Source organism: Pipra filicauda, unplaced genomic scaffold, assembly GCF_003945595.2.
Source record: "Pipra filicauda isolate LSUMZ 115617 unplaced genomic scaffold, ASM394559v2 scaffold91_size2508729_pilon, whole genome shotgun sequence".
Taxonomy (NCBI): Eukaryota; Metazoa; Chordata; class Aves; order Passeriformes; family Pipridae; genus Pipra; species Pipra filicauda.
The window spans coordinates 457,353-479,682 of NW_024105109.1; the positions used below are offsets into that span (position 1 = coordinate 457,353).

Sequence of the window (22,330 nt, forward strand, 5' to 3'; positions counted from 1 at the left end):
ACAGCTGAACCTGTGCGGAACAAAGAAGGAACAGAAGTGGACAGCAAGACACAAGTTGCTAAGCAGAAGACCACAACTTATTTTCCAGTTAAACATCACTCTTCAATTTGAACCAACAGAAAAAGTATTTCACATTTCATTCTTTTCTCTGCATCTGCTGCAAGTCTGATTTTGAAATGGCAGACAGGTCTGACATCACTCTTAATCAAAGTGTCATATTCCTGTAAGAGAGGTATCATTCTTGATCTACATTACAATACACTACTGATAACTTTAGGACTGGCAATAAAATAGAGAAAAAAGGGCAAGACCAAAAAACACCAAAAGATAATTAACCCACTGGCATATACAGAATAACTCTGCCTCTCTCCCAGACTTTTCAATTCCCTCCATCAATACTAAAAGCAACGCAAATAAAAAACCCCACCTACGCACCTATTTGTAAGAGCACAAAAGGAGAACGCCACCAAAGGTTGCTCCACAGCTTCTGTAAGGGTTTGACAATCCCATTGTAATATTGCTGATTTGCTAAAAGTACAGCAAATTCAGTCTGAACTCTTTAGTCATAGATCCAGCACATTCAGCCTTGTGAAAAGACAGTTTATGTGACAGCTTGGGGGAAAAAAGGGCCAGCATCCTCTCTCCCTTTGCAATCATCAGTGATAAGGTGCAGCTGCAGCACAGGGTAGCCATAGCTGGAAAGCCAGGGCTGGGTGCAGTGTTTTGTAACATATAAGATTCTCACAGTTACTTTCCAACTTTCTCAGAAAAAGAAAGGCAGAAAAAGGACATTAGAAACCAGACAGTCAAGCACTGAAGCATCCATACTTTACAGGTTTTTTACAGCTTTGTGTTCTCCGGCTAGCAGCTGCCCAACAAGGAACAGGAGTCATTCTGTGAAGCCATTGTGCTCTATTCGTTTAAATCTACATACCTCGATTTTCAGGGAATAAACAAGTTTACTAGACATGGTCTTAAGAAAACAAACAAACACCAAGCAAACAAACAAGCAAAAAAAAGGCAGCATCGTCTATCCACAAATTTAAGTTAATTTTTTTGTCTCTTGCTGACTTAAATATTTGCATAGTGTTTCTGTCATGAGTGTATTGATCAATGTGGGACTATCTTCTGTCTTATCAGAATGCAACGCAGCTACACAATAGAGGACATCACAGAATATTAGTTCCCCTCATGCCTGTCCTCTGAAAAATAATAACTGTTGTTTGTCACAAGAAACCTAAACTCAATTGGTAATATTATAGAAAGACTGAGAAGTTCACTTAAGATCACAGTACAGCTGCAGAGTTTAATAGTTTAAACTCTATAGAGTGACAACACAACAAGAACAAATAGTTCAATGGCCCTGAGTGAACTCCAGTTCATGGGAATATATTTCACTAAAAAAAAAAAGCAACAAAAAAAAAAGGCAGGTACTGTCCTACGCTCCCGGTACATTCGAAGCTGACAAGACATGCTGGCTTGATGATCCTTGATAATCAACATGCTTGATAATGCAACATGCTCAAGAAATCCTGCTGAAGACACTGCCTACTATCAATCTACAGAGGCAAGCACAGTGACATCCTCACGCATGTTACTAGAGCAGACAGAAAAAGAAACAAAATTCATTCTTCATGAGAAAGAAATATTACAGAAGAAAGGTGGAGAAGAAAGAGAATGCAAAAGAAAGGCAACATTGCAGAACAGTTTGGGCAGGGAGGACAGCAGAAAAGAAAAAAAAAATCCAAAAGAAATGTGCTTAAGAAAGCAGTTACTCTTTGATTGCTGCTGTCTCAAAATTAAGAGACTGAAACTTGCTACATGCTGAAGACATAAAAAGTCATCTCAATTTTCCTAGTCAAATTATGGAAAAGCAGAAGAGAAAAAAAAAAAAGGAAAGAAACATGGCTTAAATATGTTTTCTAACTCAATGTTCTCAGTCCCAAGAAGATGCCAAGAGCTTTCCACACAGTAACTGAGCTGCTCCATCTTTTTAGAAGAATTGCAAAAATTTCATTAGAAGTGCCCCATTTGACAAGTTTTGACTACTACTTCAGCACCTTTTATCTTTCTACCGTTTTTACAGAGACTTATAGTCAGGTTGCTAAAGTTTAGATAATGGAAATACTATTTTCATGGAGGCCCCAGTCTACTGTGAAGTCTCAAAGAGCTTTTGATTTTGATGAAGTCTACGGATAGTTGCTGTGTGTTCTAATTAATGGGAAATTAATGAATAATTATTGATACTGAAACCTAGAGCTCCATTTTCATAATTCAACATATTTTTCTCATTGAACAGAGTTACCTACAGTAAGTCTTCTGATCTCTTTCCATTTTCATTGCTAGTTAAAAGTGAATTTCAATTTCATTAACAAAATATCTTTTTTCCCCAAGACAAACATCTCCCTGATTTGCCTTATCTGAAGCAGTATGAACATCACACTTGAAAATTCTCTAAAGGAGTGCAGTGTGAAAGGCCATTCTAGGAATTCACTTCAAGAGGTGAGAAGAGCTCTCAGTTGCACTAACCTCAAGTGAAAAGCAATGAGAATAGGGTATTTCCTGCAGGTGCCCTGGAAGGGAATCAGGGAGTTAGATATCTCTCTATGATGTTGCTAATGATGAGGAAGAGATTACACTGTAGATGGCTGCCATCACCTTAATCAATTATATTCTTGTTAAACTGAAATTTAATTAGCTACATTGAGACTTTATTCTTAACAAATAAGTGAAAATTCTGCTCATTGCTTAGAATTGATTCTTAATTACCTAACCTAGTGTTTCACTCTAATGAGTCACTGGCAGTGACGGTAAACAGTAGTTCTCTATTTATATGGTGATAATATTTATACCAATATGGATTATAGCAAGGACAAACTGTAGTAGCTCTGTGGTTTTAAGGGAGTATCTACAACCCAAGACTGATTCCTAGCACTTTAAGAACATTGGAAAGCAAAACTGACTTCACTAATGTTTTGAGATTATTGCTCCATCTAGCTTTGTGTTTAAACAGTCACTGCAATTCATGCCTCAGCAATACAAGCATTTTCTGAGTAAGACTATCTTATTAGAGAAGTGATGAAAGTTACTCAGGGCATGGCAGTGAAAAAGGAATAACTGCACTTCTTGAGTGCTTTAAGCAATGAAGAACTACTGTCGTTGACCTGAGCTTTTATAGAGGATTAACCAATCTCTCTTTCCCTTTGGTGAAAATACTTCTCCCATCTAATCAAGTCAAATACGTATTTCTGTTTTCTATCTCTACCTTCTTTGGAAATATTCCAGTTTTGTTTCACTAAGGCTGGAAGATACTCTTTTATCAGCATTTCACTGCAGTTTATTTTTTTTTCTTTTTTTTTAAATCTGTATGGGAAAATACTTAAATACAATGTTTTATTCTAACAGGCTAGCTACAATGTCTTAAGCCTATTAATAATGCTAAACCATACTGGGGCTAAGTCGCAAAAAAACCCGAACCAAACAAAACTAGTCACTATTACTTTTGCTAATGGGAAATTACAGTGTTACCACCACAACTGAAATGTGATGACACCTTCTAAAGGTTATCTTTTAATACAGAAAGTATGAAAGAGAGAAAGAAAAACTGAAGGGGATTAATTTGTTTACTTATAATCAACTAAGCCTAATTCTGAGGTACTCCACAGTTTCCAAATGGACCTCAAAGCAAATGAGAAGACAGAGTAACGAAACTTCCTTAATCAGTCTTTCAAAGGGAGATAAGGTGTGATTCATAAATAGGACTTAACATTCATGATTAACATTTTGCTGCTTTGATTTCTTGCAGAGTTCAGCATTTCAGCAACCACCTGAGGTTCTTTGAACATTCACTGGCAGAGCAATGTGTGCCAAACTCTTCCAGCTCCCACTGAGGCATCCTAACCACAACGCAAAGGAATTATGTTCACATGTAAATGTGTGCTTCATCTGCAGCCATAGGTATTTATGTACTTTAGGGGAAGTGGAACAAGCTCTCGAGTGAGAAAATGATACACGTGCTCTTTCCTTCTCTTACTGGTGTGAAAATAACATTTTTAATGGAAAACTGGAGTCAGCTGCCTATTCTGGTTATGGAGAGGATCAAAGTGAAGCAAGGCTTTTCTGTCAAAGTGTCTTAAATATGCATTTGATCTTTTTTTCTTATGGATTTATATTCCAGCTAGTTAATAGGAAAGTACTCAAATTTGTATGTGTGTCTCTTTCCATATAAAGACTGCATTGGCACATACACAAAATAAGTAAGTGTCAATTTTCCAGGAATTAAACACAGAGTAAAATGCCCTTTCTACTCAACGCAAAGAAATCTTTTACTTTCCAGAAGGATCTATGATCAGTGATACTTGTGTTTTCACCCCTCAGTGACCTAGGATTCATCTTTATAAATATTTCCAATACAACATTGCCCAGCTGTGGTTAAAAGTGGAACAGGAGTGCTCTAAGAGACATTACACTGCACAGAAGGAGAATATAACATGGCTGCTAGAGCCCTGAAGCTGGAACAGTGCTCATAAAGTGACTCTAAATGCTTGAGCAGCTAGAACATTTCAAACTTCTTCATTTCTTTCCTCTTTCTTCCTGAGAAATTTCTATTATGCAGTCCAAGTAGTCTAATCATTACCTGGGGCTATATCTATGTACTAGGGCTAATTAGTTAAAAATACAGCAATGAAATCTTCCCAAGCCTGCAATTAAGACACCATATTAATCTTAGTCAATAACGTCATTCTGTTTGTTTTTCATCCTGGAATAAAGATAAAGTGATGGACAGTAATCTTGAGGTCTAATCCTCTTTAATCCTACAGACTCTAGCCTAAGGAGATGAGGAGGCACACTTCTCCTTGCTGTCCTGCCACGTCTCACCTCTGACTTAGAGCAATCAGCTCCAAGAGAGTGCCAATTAGCAACTACGGTCTTTGGTCTTCATCAGTTCTTACTTCTAGAAGTTAGTAACAAATTACATGGATAGCTAACCCTAGCAGTTGAATAGAAAATATCAGTAGTTTTGACAGAGTAATTTACAAACCATGGCCACAAAATAGTGGTGCAAACCTCCAGGGCTCCATATCTTCATGATGTTCAGTCATTTATAACCTATATAAGGTGAAACTCAACCCTGATGGTGGTAAATGGGTATAAGTTTTAGCAGTTCTGAGTTTGAAACGGAGCTTGAAATAATTGACCTCTTACTGGTTTCTTTATTAAGATAAAAGAATTCCACAAAGATAAAAGCAGGGATTTTTACTATATTGCAGACTCATCTTGAGATCAAAGCTCTGTTGTTTGCTTGCTAGACCTTTAAATTAGTCATGGCTTTTGGAAAGTCTAAATCACCCTGGTGATGAGGAAAAACTGGTAGAGTGAGCAAAGAACGCTCAGCACCTTTTCCTGGATGTGATCTGCCTCCTATCCCTCTCCCCCTTTGAGGCACCTATGTAAGGGGATGGGAAGACAAGCTCTGCCTACTTTAAACAGAGACGCAGTACTGCTGCAGTCCCGATGGATGTCAGCTATTCTGAAGACTTCGATGAGCTCTGTGTTTAAGTGTTGCAGGCCCAGGCGACAAAATACTCAATTCTGAATGTAAATCATGTACAGAAGTTAACTAGCACCAGCTGCAAAATTTGACCACTTCTGGGTACAGTGACTTGGATCCTGCTCTCTTATTCATCCTTTATTAAAATGAATTTAGTGGTGAAATTCAAAATAATATAATTCAGCCTTTGCACTGTGGTATAGTAAAAATGACTTGCAGCTGTTTTCTAATTATTTCTACTTCCATATAACAGCAGTGACAGCCTACTGCAATAGAAAAAAAAAAAAAAAAAGACAGGAGGACTTACAGAGTTGTCTTTTACCAGAAGAGCACAGCACTGTATTCCGGCCAACAACATTTTATGGGGATTCCAGGCAACAGAATCAGCCCTGCGAAAATTATAAATTGCACCTATAATCATGGGTACTAAAGAATCAAAAATGGCAAAACAATGCAAGCAGACGAATCAGATTTACCATCCCCCCACTCCCACCATAGGTTCAGAAATCTCTCCAACTAAGTAATTTCTATTTATGGAAGCCAACAGGCCATACAACTTCCATCTCAATCCCTGGGTAAGTGACCCCATGAACTAAACTGACTTACCTGTGGATGCCATGAAGAAGTCTGCAATGCTTCCTTGATATCAAAGCTGAGCCACCCCAAGAAGCCTGTTAGAACATTTATAGAGCCAAGAAAATATTTGTATAAAGTTCTTTTCATAATACTTCAACTAATAATTTATAAAGAAGTCTTATCTCATTTAAAACTTAGTTTCCTACATGGTCAGTGGGCTAAATTTTGCCTTTAGTATCATCTACTGAAATAAAGATGGCAGCCTGGGGCTGTGCCTAAAACAGAGGAGTTAATGGTTTGTGCCACTGCATAAGGCACAAACTAGACTGGCCCTTCTATGTAAGCAAGGCAATGAACTGAAGTGTCCTTGCATAAGCAGACTCATTCCTGATACTGAATAGAGTTGCTTCCTTTCCCCCAGCCTTAACCTCAGCAGTGAGAGCAGAAAGCCCCATTTTGCATATTTTCTTCCTGCTAGCCATTTCCTTCCTGAGAAGTTCACTAGGAAACAGCAGACAATGTAAAAGCTCTGCCAGTTGCAAAGTCCAGGCTTGGATTTTCCACACATACGAAAAGCAAAGTCAGGGAGTGTGCAACAGCAGCCTTTCTGTTACCAGCAACCCAACTGACCTTAAAATGGTTTAAGACTCATCACATCTCCCTCAGGTCAGTTAACAACTAATAGTGTACTCTGAGAATCATTTAGGCCTTCTCTGTAGAGAAGAACTCTCTACCAAATCTCCTTACTGAGTGTCATCTACTCTAGACACCCATCTTTGGGTGATATCTTTTGCAGATATACATCTCCATGGACAACAGAAGGAACTCAGACAACAAGCTTTTATTACACAAGTTTAATTTCTGGACAATCAGAGTCAGGAAATGTGATCCTTATTCATGAATTCTGCAGGGATCAGATTTCACCCATCAGGTGTTGTGAATCTTCAGTTCTCAGACAACAATATTTATCCACAGGGGAAAGTTGGAGAGATCATGCAAACAGCAGACATGTCATACAGTGCATTTGAGAAATTACTGATAAATAAATAAATAAATAAATAAGATGATTTTCAATGTTCATGCAGGTGGAATACACTTAAGCAAACTATCTGTGAAGTAAGCAAGGCTTTTCAGAGATGCACAGAAGGCATCAGACCACAAAACATCTGGACTCAGCTTATTTTAAAAAAAAGATTCATATGTTTTGTGCTAATGAAGGGGGAAAAAAAATCATTGATGTAAAGATTCCTGACCTAAGCATGGAGAATATATGCTTGTTTAGCTTTCCTTCCTTTTTTTTCCCCTTGAAAAAACCAGATATGATAGATGACATACAAATTTAGCATCAGTATTTGCTTCATAGGCCATACATTAGGAATAAGATCTGTTATCTCTGGGAGACAGGAACGGTAAAGGCTCACAGGGGAAATGAAAGGTTATTAACTTGTCTTAACACATCATTCTCATTTATGCAGTACATTAATGCACCACATCATATTTTACATTGTCATGCTCACAATATCCTTGCTGCCACTCAATCTACACCTGGGGCCTAAGGTAAGAAATGATTCTACCTGCAGAACCACGACTTCGAGCTATGTTTCTCCAGCTGGTCCAAATTGGCCATGTTATGGGAAGACAATCAAACTGAACTTCCTATTCATAGAAAATTTTACTCTTTTCATTCTATGATTCAATAAAGTCAAAACAATCCCTAAGTTATTCCCTGACTTTCATAATTTATAAACAACACATTAAAAGATAATAAATTTCATGAAATCTGCATCTAAAGGTGTCTGTGTTTTAAAAAGTTGAAATTTTCACACTATCTCTGAAAAACAGGATTAGAAAGGCACTCAAGAGGTCATCTCAACAGTGTGCCACTCCCAAAGGCAGGATCAACATACTCATCTCATTTCTGTCAAATGCTTGTCTTTTCTAGAAGTTACTAATCAATGAATACATGGCCTGTAATTAGCATGAAAATGAAAAATAAGATGCAGAGAGGCACCAGCAATTTCTGCCTCTACAGCACTACTGGCACTACTTTCTGCCTTTGTTTTAAAAACTACTGCTGGAGATCTAGAAGAGGGGAATTATAGTACTGGAGGTCCAGGCATCTTCACCACCTTTCAATCTCTCCTTGAGCCACAGGAGTACAAGATAAATTTGTGATCCATGTTTCTTCACCCAAGTCAAAGATCAAGTGCTTAGGGATTCAGGGCTGGCAAAAAGAAAACAAAAAACCCACCACCACCAAAAAAAAAACCCACCACAAATGAGAAGACACCTAAGACAACTGAGAATCACTGTCTTTGGTTTTAAAGACCTCTAATGATGGAGGCTGTATAATTTAGCCACTTAATTTGTGTTTAATGGTAACAAACTGTTTTCAATTTAAAGTGTCAGACCTAAACAGTGTCACCTCTAGTCACACCTTCAGTGGTCAGGGGTAGAGATTATTCCTTTCTTTTTTAAAGCATCTACAGACTATTATGTATTGTCTCTTTGTCCTTTCTAGTTTAAATAACATCAGTGCTTTCCATCTTTCCTCATCGGTCATGATTTCTAGATATGGTTCTGTTTATCTGCATCGCTTTCTCATTTTCTAATCTTTCTCCTGTAGGTCCTTAACCTTCTTGAAATGCATCTTTTTATTTGGACACAATCTAGATAAAGCAGATGAGGTACATACCAGGAAGAAACATTTTATGTATCTTCTTTATTCAGTTCTGAAATACATTTAACTTTATTTGAAAATATCACTGATTTGTGAATTACTGCAAAGCCCAGATCTTTTTCTAAAGATCTGCTGTCTAGCCAACCATACCCAGCCTGTATTTGTGCACTTGATTATTAGAACTTAGAATACTATCTTTATTGAACTGTAGCCTAGTTTTTCCACTTTTTTCTCCAAATTATCAAAATCTCTTTGACTTCTAATCTTGTCCTTGCACTGCCTCTTGCAGCAGTTTTAAATAATTTTCAAATTGTCAGTGTATTCTTTTTCATCCAAGTTATTTAATGAAAATAACAGATAACTTCTAACCTAGGAAAGACCTTTGTGGAATCCTGCTCAAAAAATTTTCCCCTTTCAGTGAACCACTGGTAATTGCTCTCTGGGTATGATTTTCCAGCCAGCTTTTCACTCACTACCAGAGCTGCAGCTTGGCATGTTTCTCTGGCTTTTTGATTAGATATTGCAAACACACAATAAAGTTAACTGCTTCTCCTCCATCCATGAGACTACAGAAGGAAGGCAGATTGATCAAACTAGCCTGGCACGTTTTGTTGATGACAAATCCAGCTGAGATCAATGCAGGGTAGGTTTAAACATTAATATTATCACCTGTGTCCAAGGTAATGTAATTGATAACAAGGTATGAGAAAATTACTCTGTTTCATATGCAGCAAATCACTTTCGGCTGAATGATGGAAATCACAGTGTTCACAGTGATTAAACTAATTACCTAAGCACAGGCTAATAAGTCAAACCTGATTTTCTGTACTAGCCTCTCATAGGAAAAAAAAAAGAAGAGTCAAAGTAAGGACCATCAGGGATGAAATACTCATATATAGTACTTAAAGCTGCATGAAGACAATACATGACATATGTAAGTGCTGGAACTTGAGTGCATATTGATGATAAAACCAAGTTATTAAGAAAGGCACCATAGATGTAGATTAGAATAAAATAAGCAACTGGAATGCTTGTATAAATACTATAATGTGAACAAAATAAGCTTGTTATAGCTCTGCACTCAGGCTCTTGAACAGCTTGACTGCTAGGACAGTTTGGACATACTAGTATTATCTTCTTAAAATAATATTTTCTGTAACTCCCTTTACCTCTTCTGGTTTATCTCCATGTGAGAGCTTATCTACTATTTCTGACTTTATTGAAATTTATCTTCCTGAATCTCACTAATTTTATGTTGATGTTCTCCCTTTTGCCCTTTTGCTCTTCCTAAGAATCACCAGCTTTATCATTTCATATTTAATGAAAATAGTTTCCCTAAGGCAAACACATAGATTTTGGGATCAGAAAATATTCTGAAATGAGATAAATCATTGTAAATCTGGAAATAACACCACCGACATTCATATAGGTTATTCTTAGTAATAGCTCGTGAGAGCATTTATAGTAGACAATCCTGATGCCCATTAATGATACATGAAAAGTCCTAAATTAGACAAAATTTTACTTGGTTCTGTCTGTACTGTACCTTTTTTCCTTCACAGTTACAGCAGGCCCAAACAGCAGTACTCACTTTTTATAACTCAGACTGTATAATGTGTAAATCATTCAACAAGAAGCCAGAGGACTGCAGATTCTCAAAGCTTTCAAAAATATCATATTCTTGCCTATAAGGCTAGAAGGAGGTAAGCCTGCTTAAAAACAAAGATAAAAATCCAGTTCTTCCCTGTGTCTCTTGTACAGTCTTTCTGAATGGCAGAGACTTAGTTTCACTGTACCTGTTCGCATATTATTTTATTAAATCTATTTCTAGTGGTACTGAGTGAAAAAATATCACATTATGAACTACAGTCTGCTCATTTTACCACAGTACACTTGTACATACATGTATGACTGACATCACTTACGTGGAAAGCTTTCAGTCTTTCCCTATATCCTGTTCTCTTATTAATACAGCTAGAAACTTTTAACAAAAAATAAAGAAACAGCCATCCATTCAACTCTTCATAGAATGTGAAAAATAGAAAAAATACTGATAGAACTTCTGAGAACCACTGAGAGGTTCATAACATGAATCACATCTTAACAGAATGATTGGTCTTCCGGACCATAAACCCAATTTATTACTGGACATTTGTCCTTCTACTGGGAATCTATTAACATCTGACACCTACAGTCATTTTTCAAGCAGAAAATTGACTTAAAGATATTCACAGACATTTTTACCTTAGTTTAACGTGAGGCAAAATCGAAAGAAGAAAGTTAATTCTTTTCCAACGCTATCAGCTGTCCATGGTTCAGAATATGGCCCAGGCTTATCCCATCTAATTTTAGTTCAGCTACAGGGAGACTACTCATTGTACTCCTACAGCCACTGGAGATGGGTCCAGCCATGTCTATTCAGCTCACCTGAGGTTCAACACAGATTCCAAATACATCCTTCTTTCCATCAGCTGTACACAGACACACAAGAGACTGGCATGAAGCTTGAGTGCTGTGCTTCCGACGAAAATCTGACTGGTTGTTCTCAGCAGCACACAGCCATGAGGGGGCTTTGCAGATATTTTAAATACGAGGCCTAGATTCTGCATCTTTACCTCCAAGTCAATAAGAAAACTCTTTTGACTCACTCATACAGTGACCTTATTTGTCAATGTCTGTGAGACATTTATTTGAAACACACATCACTGCCTACGTGTTTTTTTCTGGATATTCAATTTTAAACAAACACTTAAAAAATTTAAAGCAGATCTAAAAATCTCCATTAACATTGCTCTAGATTTTCTTGTTGCTCCACAACTTCTAATGTAGCTATTCTGGATTCGTGGCACTGCAATTCTAAAGAGAATATAATTTTAGAAAAGATGAAGACCTATCTTTATTTACTCTTTCAGGTAATAAAAAGGCTCAAGGATTATTCCAAAAAGATTCATGAATAGATTTTAATATCCAAACCTAAAATTACAAAGAAATTTAAAAAAAGAAAAATGTAAGGAAACTCAAACCTTAAATATGAAACAGAATAATTTATGACTGGTTGAGCCAGAAACATATCTTTATTTTAACCTGTATGAACTGCACACCACAATTCTAATGTGTCTATTCTCCAATCGAATATGGAAACAATTCAAATTTATACTTGTATATAATCACGCTTTAAGCATTTTTAGGAGGTAGCAAGAAGAAGAAATTGATTATAAAATAATTTTGAAATATAACCTGACAGTAAAAAAAGTAGCTTTGACTGTTTGTCAGAACCAAGCTATTTTCTGTTTTGCAACACATATAACAGAGACGAGTCAGAATGTACTTCTGGTCCCTATTAAAAAGAAAAGTTATTAGAGCCCAACTTACTTTTAAAAAGAAATATCAACAGTCAAAGCAAAATAGCAATTATAAAAAAGCAGTGCTAAACAAAACCATGCAGTATACAAACTCACATCAACATGAAGCCAGAGGCCATGCTTTTCACAGATATCAGCAATTTTATCCAGAGGATCAAATGCTCCCAGCACTGTTGTGCCTGCTGTAGCACAGACAAGAAATGGTGCTGACCCCTGCAACAGAATTCAAAACAAAAAAAAAATTATAATTTGCACTGCTCATTTGCTCCAGTATACTTGCAGAGAATAAAGTATAGAAAGGTCTAGGAATGTAGGACAAAGATGTGACAGTCTACATTTAGTTTCCCAACAGAAGGTACTGCATTTAAAAGTGCTGACTCCTTTTTTCCCATTAAAAAAAAAGAAAATTCATTTTCCATTTCTAGTTAACACCACCCCAGGGCAGACTTCACCAGCTTCAGATTGCTTTGACAGATGCCAGTTTTGCCAAAATCAAAACACACCAGATATTTGACATCTCTCTTTATACACTGATTTTCATTTCTCAGTCTTCATATTTCACTACCATATTTGCTGTCATTCTGATGGATAAAATAAAGCTACTAGCTCAGACAGCAGACTATCCATGCAAGGAAAGGGCTCATCCCTCTAGGGTTTCCACCTGCACTGTCTCTACAATACCCCTATTCTCTGCCTGGTGAAGAGGAAACTTCAGTTAGACAACACGATTTGCCTTCAGCAGCATTGGCACATCCCATGACAGGGACGGTCACCGCTGCCTGATCCCATGCCTGACCTACAGCACAGTGCTATTCCCTTGTTCCTATGCCTGTCTAGAAAACAGGAAGGGTTGTAAGATGGTAACTGCATGTTAGGAGAGAGATCACTGGAAATCTCAAATAGTTTTAAGGTCAGGCAGCTGGGATAAGGAAAACTTTTGTCAGGTTGCGGTCTCAGGCAACCACCGTAAGCCATCCATCTTTTGTTTCTGTGGTTTTCCATTCAACTAATAGCAGGGGTGCATTTACAATAGCAGGCTAGGTCACGTACCCTTGCAGATCTGTGTGGCTGTGTCTACTTAGGAGAAGAAACTGAAACAATTAAAAGAACTGGTGGATTCTGTAACAGCTCTGTGAAACTGAGGGTATCAAGCCCTAGCAATGACTGCGTGGTCTCACTTGCTGGTAAATCCATGCTGAAGGAACTGGTCTGCACGTTTTAGCATTTGGCCTACGGCATGACAATGCAGTTACTAAAGAGGCACTAAAGCTGCTGTTACATTGTACAGTCTGGAATCACTGAAGTTCATTTGCAGGGAATTAAATCTTTCAGATGATGTAAGTCTGTCTGCTAATGTAACTCAATGTAGGTTGGTGAAAACAGACATCAGCTGAAAAAATCAAACTCTACACAAGTCTTTCGTGTATCTTCACTCAACTGAAATCTGATCTCTCATAAAAAAAAAAAGAAAAACTGTTGCCACTTTTAAACATCTACAGAGACAGATAGGCTTAATTCACATTTGCACTCTAACAGTTTTATACTTCTTTACAGTGTAGAAGACTATTAGATGGTACATAATTATGATTTATTTGTATTTTAAAATTTCTTTACAAATTGCTAAAGCAGTGAAAAGTAATATTGGAAAGAATTTAAATTAATCCTATACATTCACAAAGAATTACCAGCCTATAATTCACTTCTTGGTCATTTATTCCTAGTACAAGGTACCACAATAGTCAAACTTATAAGCCAGCCTGAAGCTCAAGTACAAAACACTTGCAAGTGAGGCAAAGATGTATTTGATGCATCTAGTTTCTGTTAGTGTTCACACCAATTTTCTCCTAGAGCTACATCAAAGTCAAAGGTCCTCAAACAGCAAGTTGATAGCATGAATGAATACAGGGACAAGTCTAAGACCTCTTCGAATTCCAATAATTGCTACCATTACACATTTTCCTTGAAAAAAGATAATTCAACTTTTGTTATTCTTGACAATAGAGTTAAACAAATCTTCCTGACTAAACTCTCTAAAAAGAGTCCTAAGACTTTTGCTATTCATATTCAGTGATCATTTTGTGGTTTTGTCACTAGCAAATACATCCTCTCTTGTCTAGAGTCCTTAGAATATTTACTGCAATTCACTGAAGTGTCCTTCTGTAAAAGTTGTAAAGTAGCACTTTGTCAAGGACAGACGCACTTACAGAAGCTCTGATGAAATGAAAACCTTCCAATACACCTGTAACTTCCATTAAAATGCAAGTGAAATCATGTTTTCCTGTAAGCAGAGCATTTTGATATAGAACGTTTGTTTTTAAATTGCAGAGCACCATACTAGGATTGACCTTTTTTAAAAAATCATAAATGCCAGATGATTTCTTTCAAATAACCACTACATTTAGTATTACATGAACAAACACAAATTCTGTTTTTGCAAGAGCAAAGAGTTCATTCTCCTGTGAGCCTGCTTCCTCTTGTTCCATTTTATTTCAGCCATTTTTTTCCCCCATCTTGCTCAAATGAATAAAGTACAGGTTGTCTTGCTCAGACAATGCAAAGTAAAGACAGAGGCAAGCAAGAGAGTTTCCTAGGTCATTCGGGCTATCATGTATCGATAGCTATACTATCTAGCATGAAACTCAGAGATGACTGTCAGGCAGAAGATATATCTAAATCAGATCTTACTGAAAGCTGTTGTGGCCATGCCAGTGCATGACAGGACAGCACTACCTTGGCTTTTCTACCAGCCACAAAAGCAGGTTTCCCAAGATAGGATTCAATACAAGGTATTATCTATGCCATCCACGTTGCACTAATTACTTTGTATTCACAGATCATGACTGAACTCTGAATCCCACTGTTCTGATACACAAACTAGAAGTGAAAATTAAGGTGAGCTAACCAAGCCAAAAGAAGATGCTCCTGGAATTCACATTCAGTCCTCCAGGCTCTCTAAAATAAATTATGTTGACTATAGTTAAACACTCTCTTACAGATTATAGGAATGTATGCTAATGTTGTCCAAATATACACATCAGTACCTTTCTAAATGTTGGCCTTTGACTTTCTACTTGGTAAAGTCCCTAGGGAAAAAAAGGCACACCTCTGCACTCTTCCTACAGTAATAGAAAGGACTGAATTTAGCATTTGTAGCTTGTATGATGGTTTCAGAGACTAAGACACCTTACAGTTCTTGCTTACTGCAGAGGATAGAGGAACAGCTGCTGTAATTACCTGAAAAACCTTTTTAGGAAAACAAATACCACATCCATTTAAAAAAAAAAAAAAAAAAGGATCAAGGGAAAAGAAATCCTGTAAGAAATGTGCTAAATCTTAAGAGCAGCATTGTACTCAGGACTTTCATTAGCGGCAAACACCCTGTGGAATTTTCCTCCCTTCTAAGCGTGTAGAACCTATAAGCCTTGACTTGTTATACAAGTTTGTGGAAAAGAGATTTCTCCTGTAAGAAAGCCATTGTTACATTAATTGCCCTACTTTTAAGATTTTGCTCACTCTTAGTTTCCTTCCTTTCACTCAGACAGAAGCACACAGTTTGCATACACTCCTCTCTCCTTCATGCTCTCTCTCCCCCTCTCACCTCTTTCCTGGCCCGCTGGACTTGTTTCTCCAGTTCCTCAGGTATCATCTTACCTCTAAGGGACACAGATTTAAAACTTTTTCAGTTACATTCAAATAGGTTGTTATGTATAGCACTAATGCATTTTTCCAAAGCTGAGAGATCACATTCATGGCTCTTGCTTTCTTACCTTTCATCTGTTCTGATGAAGTAAACATTCTCTGTACCAATACCCAGGAAGGAGGCTGCCTTCTTCATGGAGTAATGACACTGAAGTGAAAAGCAAGAGAAAAAAAAAAAACAACATGCAATTAAAACAAAAGAAATAAATTCCTCATAGGGAATTCCCACATAGGGAACAGTGACACTAAAATTAATTCAACTACACATAACAGCCATGAAACCAGCATATTCTAACACAAAAATCAAACTGATGAGCTACATATCACAAAGTCCATCTTGTATTTAACAATAACATACACTGAAAACTGGGGAAAATAATGCAAAAAAAGATGTGTCCCACGTTTAAAATGTGGGCCTAAAAAATCTAAGAAATTCTATTACATACAAATTTTTTTAAAGCTGGTTCTGCATTAGAATGAAAAGTAGAAATTTTGAAGTGTCATCAGGGAAGAATTATTAATTGTTTCAAAAGGTTTTGCTAGAACTGAGTCAAAAGTATCAATGACTGTAAGAGTTAGGAAAGGCATGAGAAGAAAGTTCAGAAGGCTATTGAACTCAAAAAACTAGAAGCAATGAATAGGTCTGAAAGTTAAAAAGCACCATTCCTTGGAATCTGGACCCTTAATTAAGATGTGTGTTTAGATGATACATCTAAAGCCTCTACCACTTTATTCTTGTAACTTTTCTGCATGCTTTCTCTAATCCTCAGTTGTTGGCCACTGCCAGAGACAGGATACCATGCTAAACTGACTCTTGGCCTAATTCAGCATCACCATCAAGGAGCTACCCAAAGCCTTCCCAAGACCTACCAAAGCCTTCAGATGTGGTACAATTGGGACTTACAAGGCTTTTAAAGTCCTCTCTCTGCAAAGGGATCTGAAAATCATGGTGTTGTGAAGCCATTATGAAAACAAGCAGACTTCAGACAAGACTCAGCACATCTTCAAAAATTAATGTGGATTTTGCAAAAGGTTCCAGTCTGAACTAGTCTGCATTTTTCAGAAAATGAAGTTACTATTTCAGCAAAGAATTTTAGCTAGGTCTCATCACAGAGACATTTTTGAATGAGTACAGACACATGCAGTCCACTTCTCACCTAGTGTTGAATAATGGGCATCAGTGTACAAAGCCTGTGAAGTGAGTGTAAAAGAGGATGTTCAAAATGAGTATTTATTTAATCCGAATGTGGTAAAATGACTTTGGTGAGAAGGATACTCAAGCCTACAGATCACTCCATACAACTTTTTTTCTGTTGAGCAAACATTCATGGACTATCTTACCATATTTCCAACATTCACCTCTATAAGGACCTGCTCTACTGTGAGTACTGTTATTCCAGCACAAGAACATTTTGTCTTATGCCAGAATAAGAGTACACTGATCTCTGCTTAATTCATCTTCATAATTAGCCTGGGAATTTAAGATACAGTAACCTTCTTAACCTGAAGATATTTAGAAGTTGAAACCACTCTGAGGGACCTGTAGCATGCCAAATGCCTACCCACTCATAGCAGTGGGGTCAATTTTGAGAGTGCACAGCCTCCCATAGCACTAGACAGTTCTTCTCAGAACAAAGGTCATCCAACGCTCGGATTATCACCGCCCTTCTCAGAAAAAAATAAAGTTGGCTCTTTTACATGTTATTACTGAAGAGTTAAAATAATGCGTGCCCCAGCAACCATGAAGATGTCTAGAATTGTTACTTCTCATACAGGAGGTGAAGCCAGGTGGCTAATTAATTCCATTTTCTTCCAGAGAGTTCACACAAATGCAGTTACTGCAGAACATAATTATGAAAAATGTACAACATTTTAATGTGTGGGCATGAATACATTAAGAGTAATAAAGCCTGTCATGCTTATTTTGATGAGATGGATGATCTCAAAGGGCTCTCTTTTTTTTTTTTTGACAAAAACGTTTCCCCCACCATCACCCACTTTTTAAATAAAAGCATACAAAGACACTACCCGATACTAGAAAGTAGTTTTAAGAAAGCTTAATTTTGTAACATGACACATCCACAAAGCTTTTAAGACTCATTCATTTAGACTGTTACAAGAATAATAACATACATAGGTGGATAATTAGTCTTACATTACATCAAATTACATCAATAATGGTAATAATGATTGTAAGTGGTTGTGTGTTGTTTAGTAGAAGTTTGGAGATGTTTTTGACTGATTTGTGAATCACTTAAAATACAAGTTATCTCCATCACTGATTTCTATCCATTACATTCAAATGAAAGGTATGAATCACCAAGATTAATCAGATTCCTCCAGATTGAGAAAGCAGTAGACCCACAAATTCAGTATACTAGTAAGCAGACAATCACTAAATCATGTATTTTATTAGAAAAAATGGTGTGGGAGACTGGGAGAAAGATAAAAGACTTGAGCACCTGAGAGATTATACTAAAAAGCAGAGGAAAAGAGAAGTACAAAGGGAATACCAAAATAAAAGGCTGTAAGATACATTATTTTTTTCTCCAAAAGTATTTCTGCACCTCTTGGAAAATTTTGTCCTTCAGTAGGACAGAAAATGAACAAGACTCATACTACCACATAGACTTGGAATATGCTTTCTTTGATGCAAAAAGTAGTCTTTCAGTTATATTGATTGAAAACGTAAGAATTTCTCCCCCATCCCACCCCCACCATCATTACTAGAAGCCATTAGGCTAAATTGCAGTGCATCATTCTAAGAAAAAATATACCAGACAACAACAGTCACAACAATGTCAACTAATTTACTTGTTCAGAGTTCCCTTAAAAAAAAAAATTAATAAATAAAAAAAAAGGAGAAAGAAATATGCAGATAAAAGGTGAATTCAGGTAACTCTTGCTATGTCTATTGTAGTTTTGTTTGTTGGGAAAAATTATTAAATCTATAACCATTTGCAGTAAGAAATTAACACCTTTGATCACAAAATCAAATTGGAAGAGTGGATTTAAGATGTGCTGCTGTACTATTTACCTATATCTAGATGTAGTTTTTGTTTCCTAATAATGTTTGCAAAGACAAGGTACTTTCCATCCTGTGCTCATTAAAACAAAAGATAAATTTGTCTTTTCTTGATTTTGAAAAGTTTCCTAGAAACATGATTGCATAAAGCAATTACATTATTATGAGATTGTTTTATTACTCATTTTTGTCTGTTTTAATTTCAACAGGGGACAACATGATGAGTTAATGTTGTGTTCTCTCACTTTATTACTTTCATGATCAAGTTGCACCGGGGAGGAATTAAGTTTCATTGCATTTAAAAAACTGCTCATATCAGCATGCAAATTTCAGTTGTTTACACATCCTCTTCTACCCTCAGTTACCTCAAATTTAGCAGATTTCTACCTTTCAGATCAATGCAATACATATTTGTGTCAGAATAAAGCTCAGATGGGACTCAAATAGCAAAAAGTGAGAAAAAGGTGGACTGATATCTATAACTACAACTGTATCCAGCTCCTACAGAGCCACAAATCATGCCACAAGAAAGTGGGATATAACAATTACTCTTCTATGGTTACTGTCTCAAGAGGAATCACTCTGTAATGGTCCAGCAAAAGAACTACAGAGTAGCAGCACAGACAGCATTCACTGCGTATCACCACCATTTTACTAGCAGGAACAAGGAGCCTTTTTATTCTTGAAGGCCAAACAGAGCATATGAGGACCTTGGGTGGGCCATGCATTAAACATACATCTTCAGGTTATCCAAGAACATACAAAAAATTTATAGCCCCAGATCACATAAAACTGAGTCATTGACAAATCTGTGCCTTCCTCTGTTCTGCAGCAGGGCAGCTCTTTCAATCCACCCAGTGCCAAACTGAAACTCTGGGACTTGGCAACTCCAGGCAAAAATCATTTCATTTGAACACAGCATTGCGGCCAAGCCCTAAAATGACAAGAGGGCCTTGAGCAGCTATGTGTTTTGATTCCTTATCAATACTCAGTTCATTATAGCCTCAAGGCTTCTTCATGCTAGTGCTGTTGCCTGATTCATGACAAAGATGAACACAGGTTGTTAACTTCTCCAGGATTTGTTTTTTAAACAATTCGCTTCCCCAAGTACCTCTTCGGTTAAAAAAAAAAAACAAAACAACAAACCAAAAAAAATAAAAATAAAAAAACACACACACAACACAACAAAAACGAATGATGTTTGGATGAGGGAATTGAGTGTACCCTCAGTAAGTTCACAGACGGCATTAAGTTAGCTGGGAGGTTGATCTACTGGAGGATAGGAAAGCTCTGCACAGGGATCTGGACAGGCTGGATCAATGGGCCAATGGGCCAAGGCCAAGGGTATGAGGTTCAACAAGTCCAAGCGCCAGGTCCTGCACTTGGGTCACAACAACAGTATGCAGTGCTACAGGCTTGGGGACGAATGACTGGAAAGCTGCCCAGTGGAAAAAGACCTGGGGATGCTGGTCGACAGCCAGATGAACATGAGCCAGCAGTGTGCCCAGATGGCAAGAAGGCCAATGGCATCTTGGCTTGTATCAGAAATAGTGTGGTCAGCAGGAAGAGGGCAGTGATTGTCCCCCTGTACTCGACACTGGCGAGGCCACACCTTGAATCCTGTGTCCTGGTCCCCTCGCTACAAGAAAGTCAATGAGGTGCTGGACCATGTCCAGGGAAGAACAGAGAAATTGGTGAAGGGTCTGGAGAATAAGTCTAACAAGGAATGGCTGAGGGAGCTGGCATTGTTTAGCCTGGAAAAAAGGAGGCCCAGGAGAGACCGTATTGCTCTCTGCAACTACTTGAAAAGAGGTTGTAGCGAGGTGGGAATTCGCCTCTTCTCCCAGGCAGCCAGCGACAGGACAAGAGGACATAGCCCCAAGCTGTGCCAGGAGAGGTTCAAGTTGGACATGAGGGAGAATTTCTTCAACAAAAGGGTTGTTAAGCATTGGAACAGTCTGCCCAGGGAGGTGGTAGAGTCACCTGGTTTTCAAGAAACAACTGGATGTGGCATTTAGTGCCATAGTCTAGTAGACATGGGGATAATCGGTCAAAGGTTGGACTTGATGATCTTAGAGGTCTTTTCCAACTGAAATGATTCCATGATTCAAAGGCGCAAAATGCTAAATAACAAAAAACTAAAAATAAAACCAATAATACTGTATGACACAAACAGTTATATATTTATCTACAGTGTGGACCATTCATTACATATATTCTCAATATGACATATTTGAAAAGTTCCCAAAAGGCCATGTACCTTGAACTCAGTACAGGTGGATCCAAAATAAGTATATATGAATATGCCCACCTCTTCTCTCATAACTATGAGTAAACACTAGAGATCTTAGAAAATAGTCATACTATCTAACTACTGAAAGCATCAGTTTTACAGCAAGTGATTACTGAGTACTGAAGACAACATGGTTTTGTGAATCAAGCAAAGTATTAGAGATCAAAATCATGGCCTTACAAATAATTTACCAATTTATTTTTGCTCATCAGCTCTATGTTTTATGCTACTGGTCTTTCTGTTGAAGCGCGGGCATCAAAATAAATTTACTCCGGGGGCCAATTAAAATTTGACATGAAATTAAATGTTTGCTTATTTTAGAGTACAAGAATATACATTTTATTTAAACCTTGCAATGAAATAAAATGTTACTTCATAATAAAAAAATTATGTGCTTCACTTCAAAAGCAGTAATGGAACTTGCTTCAACCTCATTTTTACCTCCTTAACTATTTTGAAGATGTGACATTGCGGATTAAGTATGAACTGGAAAGTCATTTCATACACACACTTTTCTGAAAAAAAACAAAACAAAACAAACCTAAATATATTTTGCTTGGGGAAAAAGCCCAAACAAACCACCTTTATTTAGGACATTAGGACTCAGTTCCAAAACATATGTGCTGTCGTGGACAAGCACACAACGCCTTCATCCCTCAGGCTTCTCCAAAATAAACCTCTTGTCCATTTACACTGCAAACTGTTTGCAGCATAAACTTCTGAGCTAAAATTATTCCCGTAAGTAGATGTTTTCTAATACAAGGTTCTCACTTCCACTGGAGCCTTTATATAGAGGAGTTAGAATTAATAACAACTCTGCACTAATCAAATGATAAACTCTTAAAACTGAAGGGAGAGGGAAGAGAAAAAAGCCACAAAAATTACCTTTAGAATAAATGTATGAATGTTACGCAATTTCCCACAGGCATTTTGGACAGATATTACTCAAAAACTTTAAAACTAGCCACATATTTTCAATTATTTAAAGAACTGTCTGAAGGTTCAGCTTTTTTTTTTTAAGAAGCATATGGTAGGTTTGGTTCTGTACCACAACCATCTATATTCAGACACAAGGCAGAGTGGGAGCTGCAGAGAGCCACCTCACAGGTCCACAAGTGCTCAGTTTACTACAAATTAAACATGC

At 37.3% G+C, this 22,330-nt stretch overlaps 1 protein-coding gene across 2 annotated transcripts in view; it reads right to left on the reverse strand.

Moving 5' to 3' along the window:
• Positions 1–22,330, reverse strand: part of GADL1 (glutamate decarboxylase like 1) — a 79,482-nt gene that overhangs the window by 40,697 nt on the left and 16,455 nt on the right. For both annotated transcript variants that reach the window (XM_027733395.2, XM_039391228.1), the window contains 5 exons: positions 15,937–16,016; positions 15,768–15,822; positions 12,266–12,382; positions 6,158–6,222; positions 5,859–5,940 (listed from right to left, as the gene is read on the reverse strand). In XM_027733395.2, the coding sequence (XP_027589196.1) occupies positions 5,859–5,940; positions 6,158–6,222; positions 12,266–12,382; positions 15,768–15,822; positions 15,937–16,016 (399 nt within the window). The remainder of the gene's footprint in view (positions 1–5,858; positions 5,941–6,157; positions 6,223–12,265; positions 12,383–15,767; positions 15,823–15,936; positions 16,017–22,330) is intronic.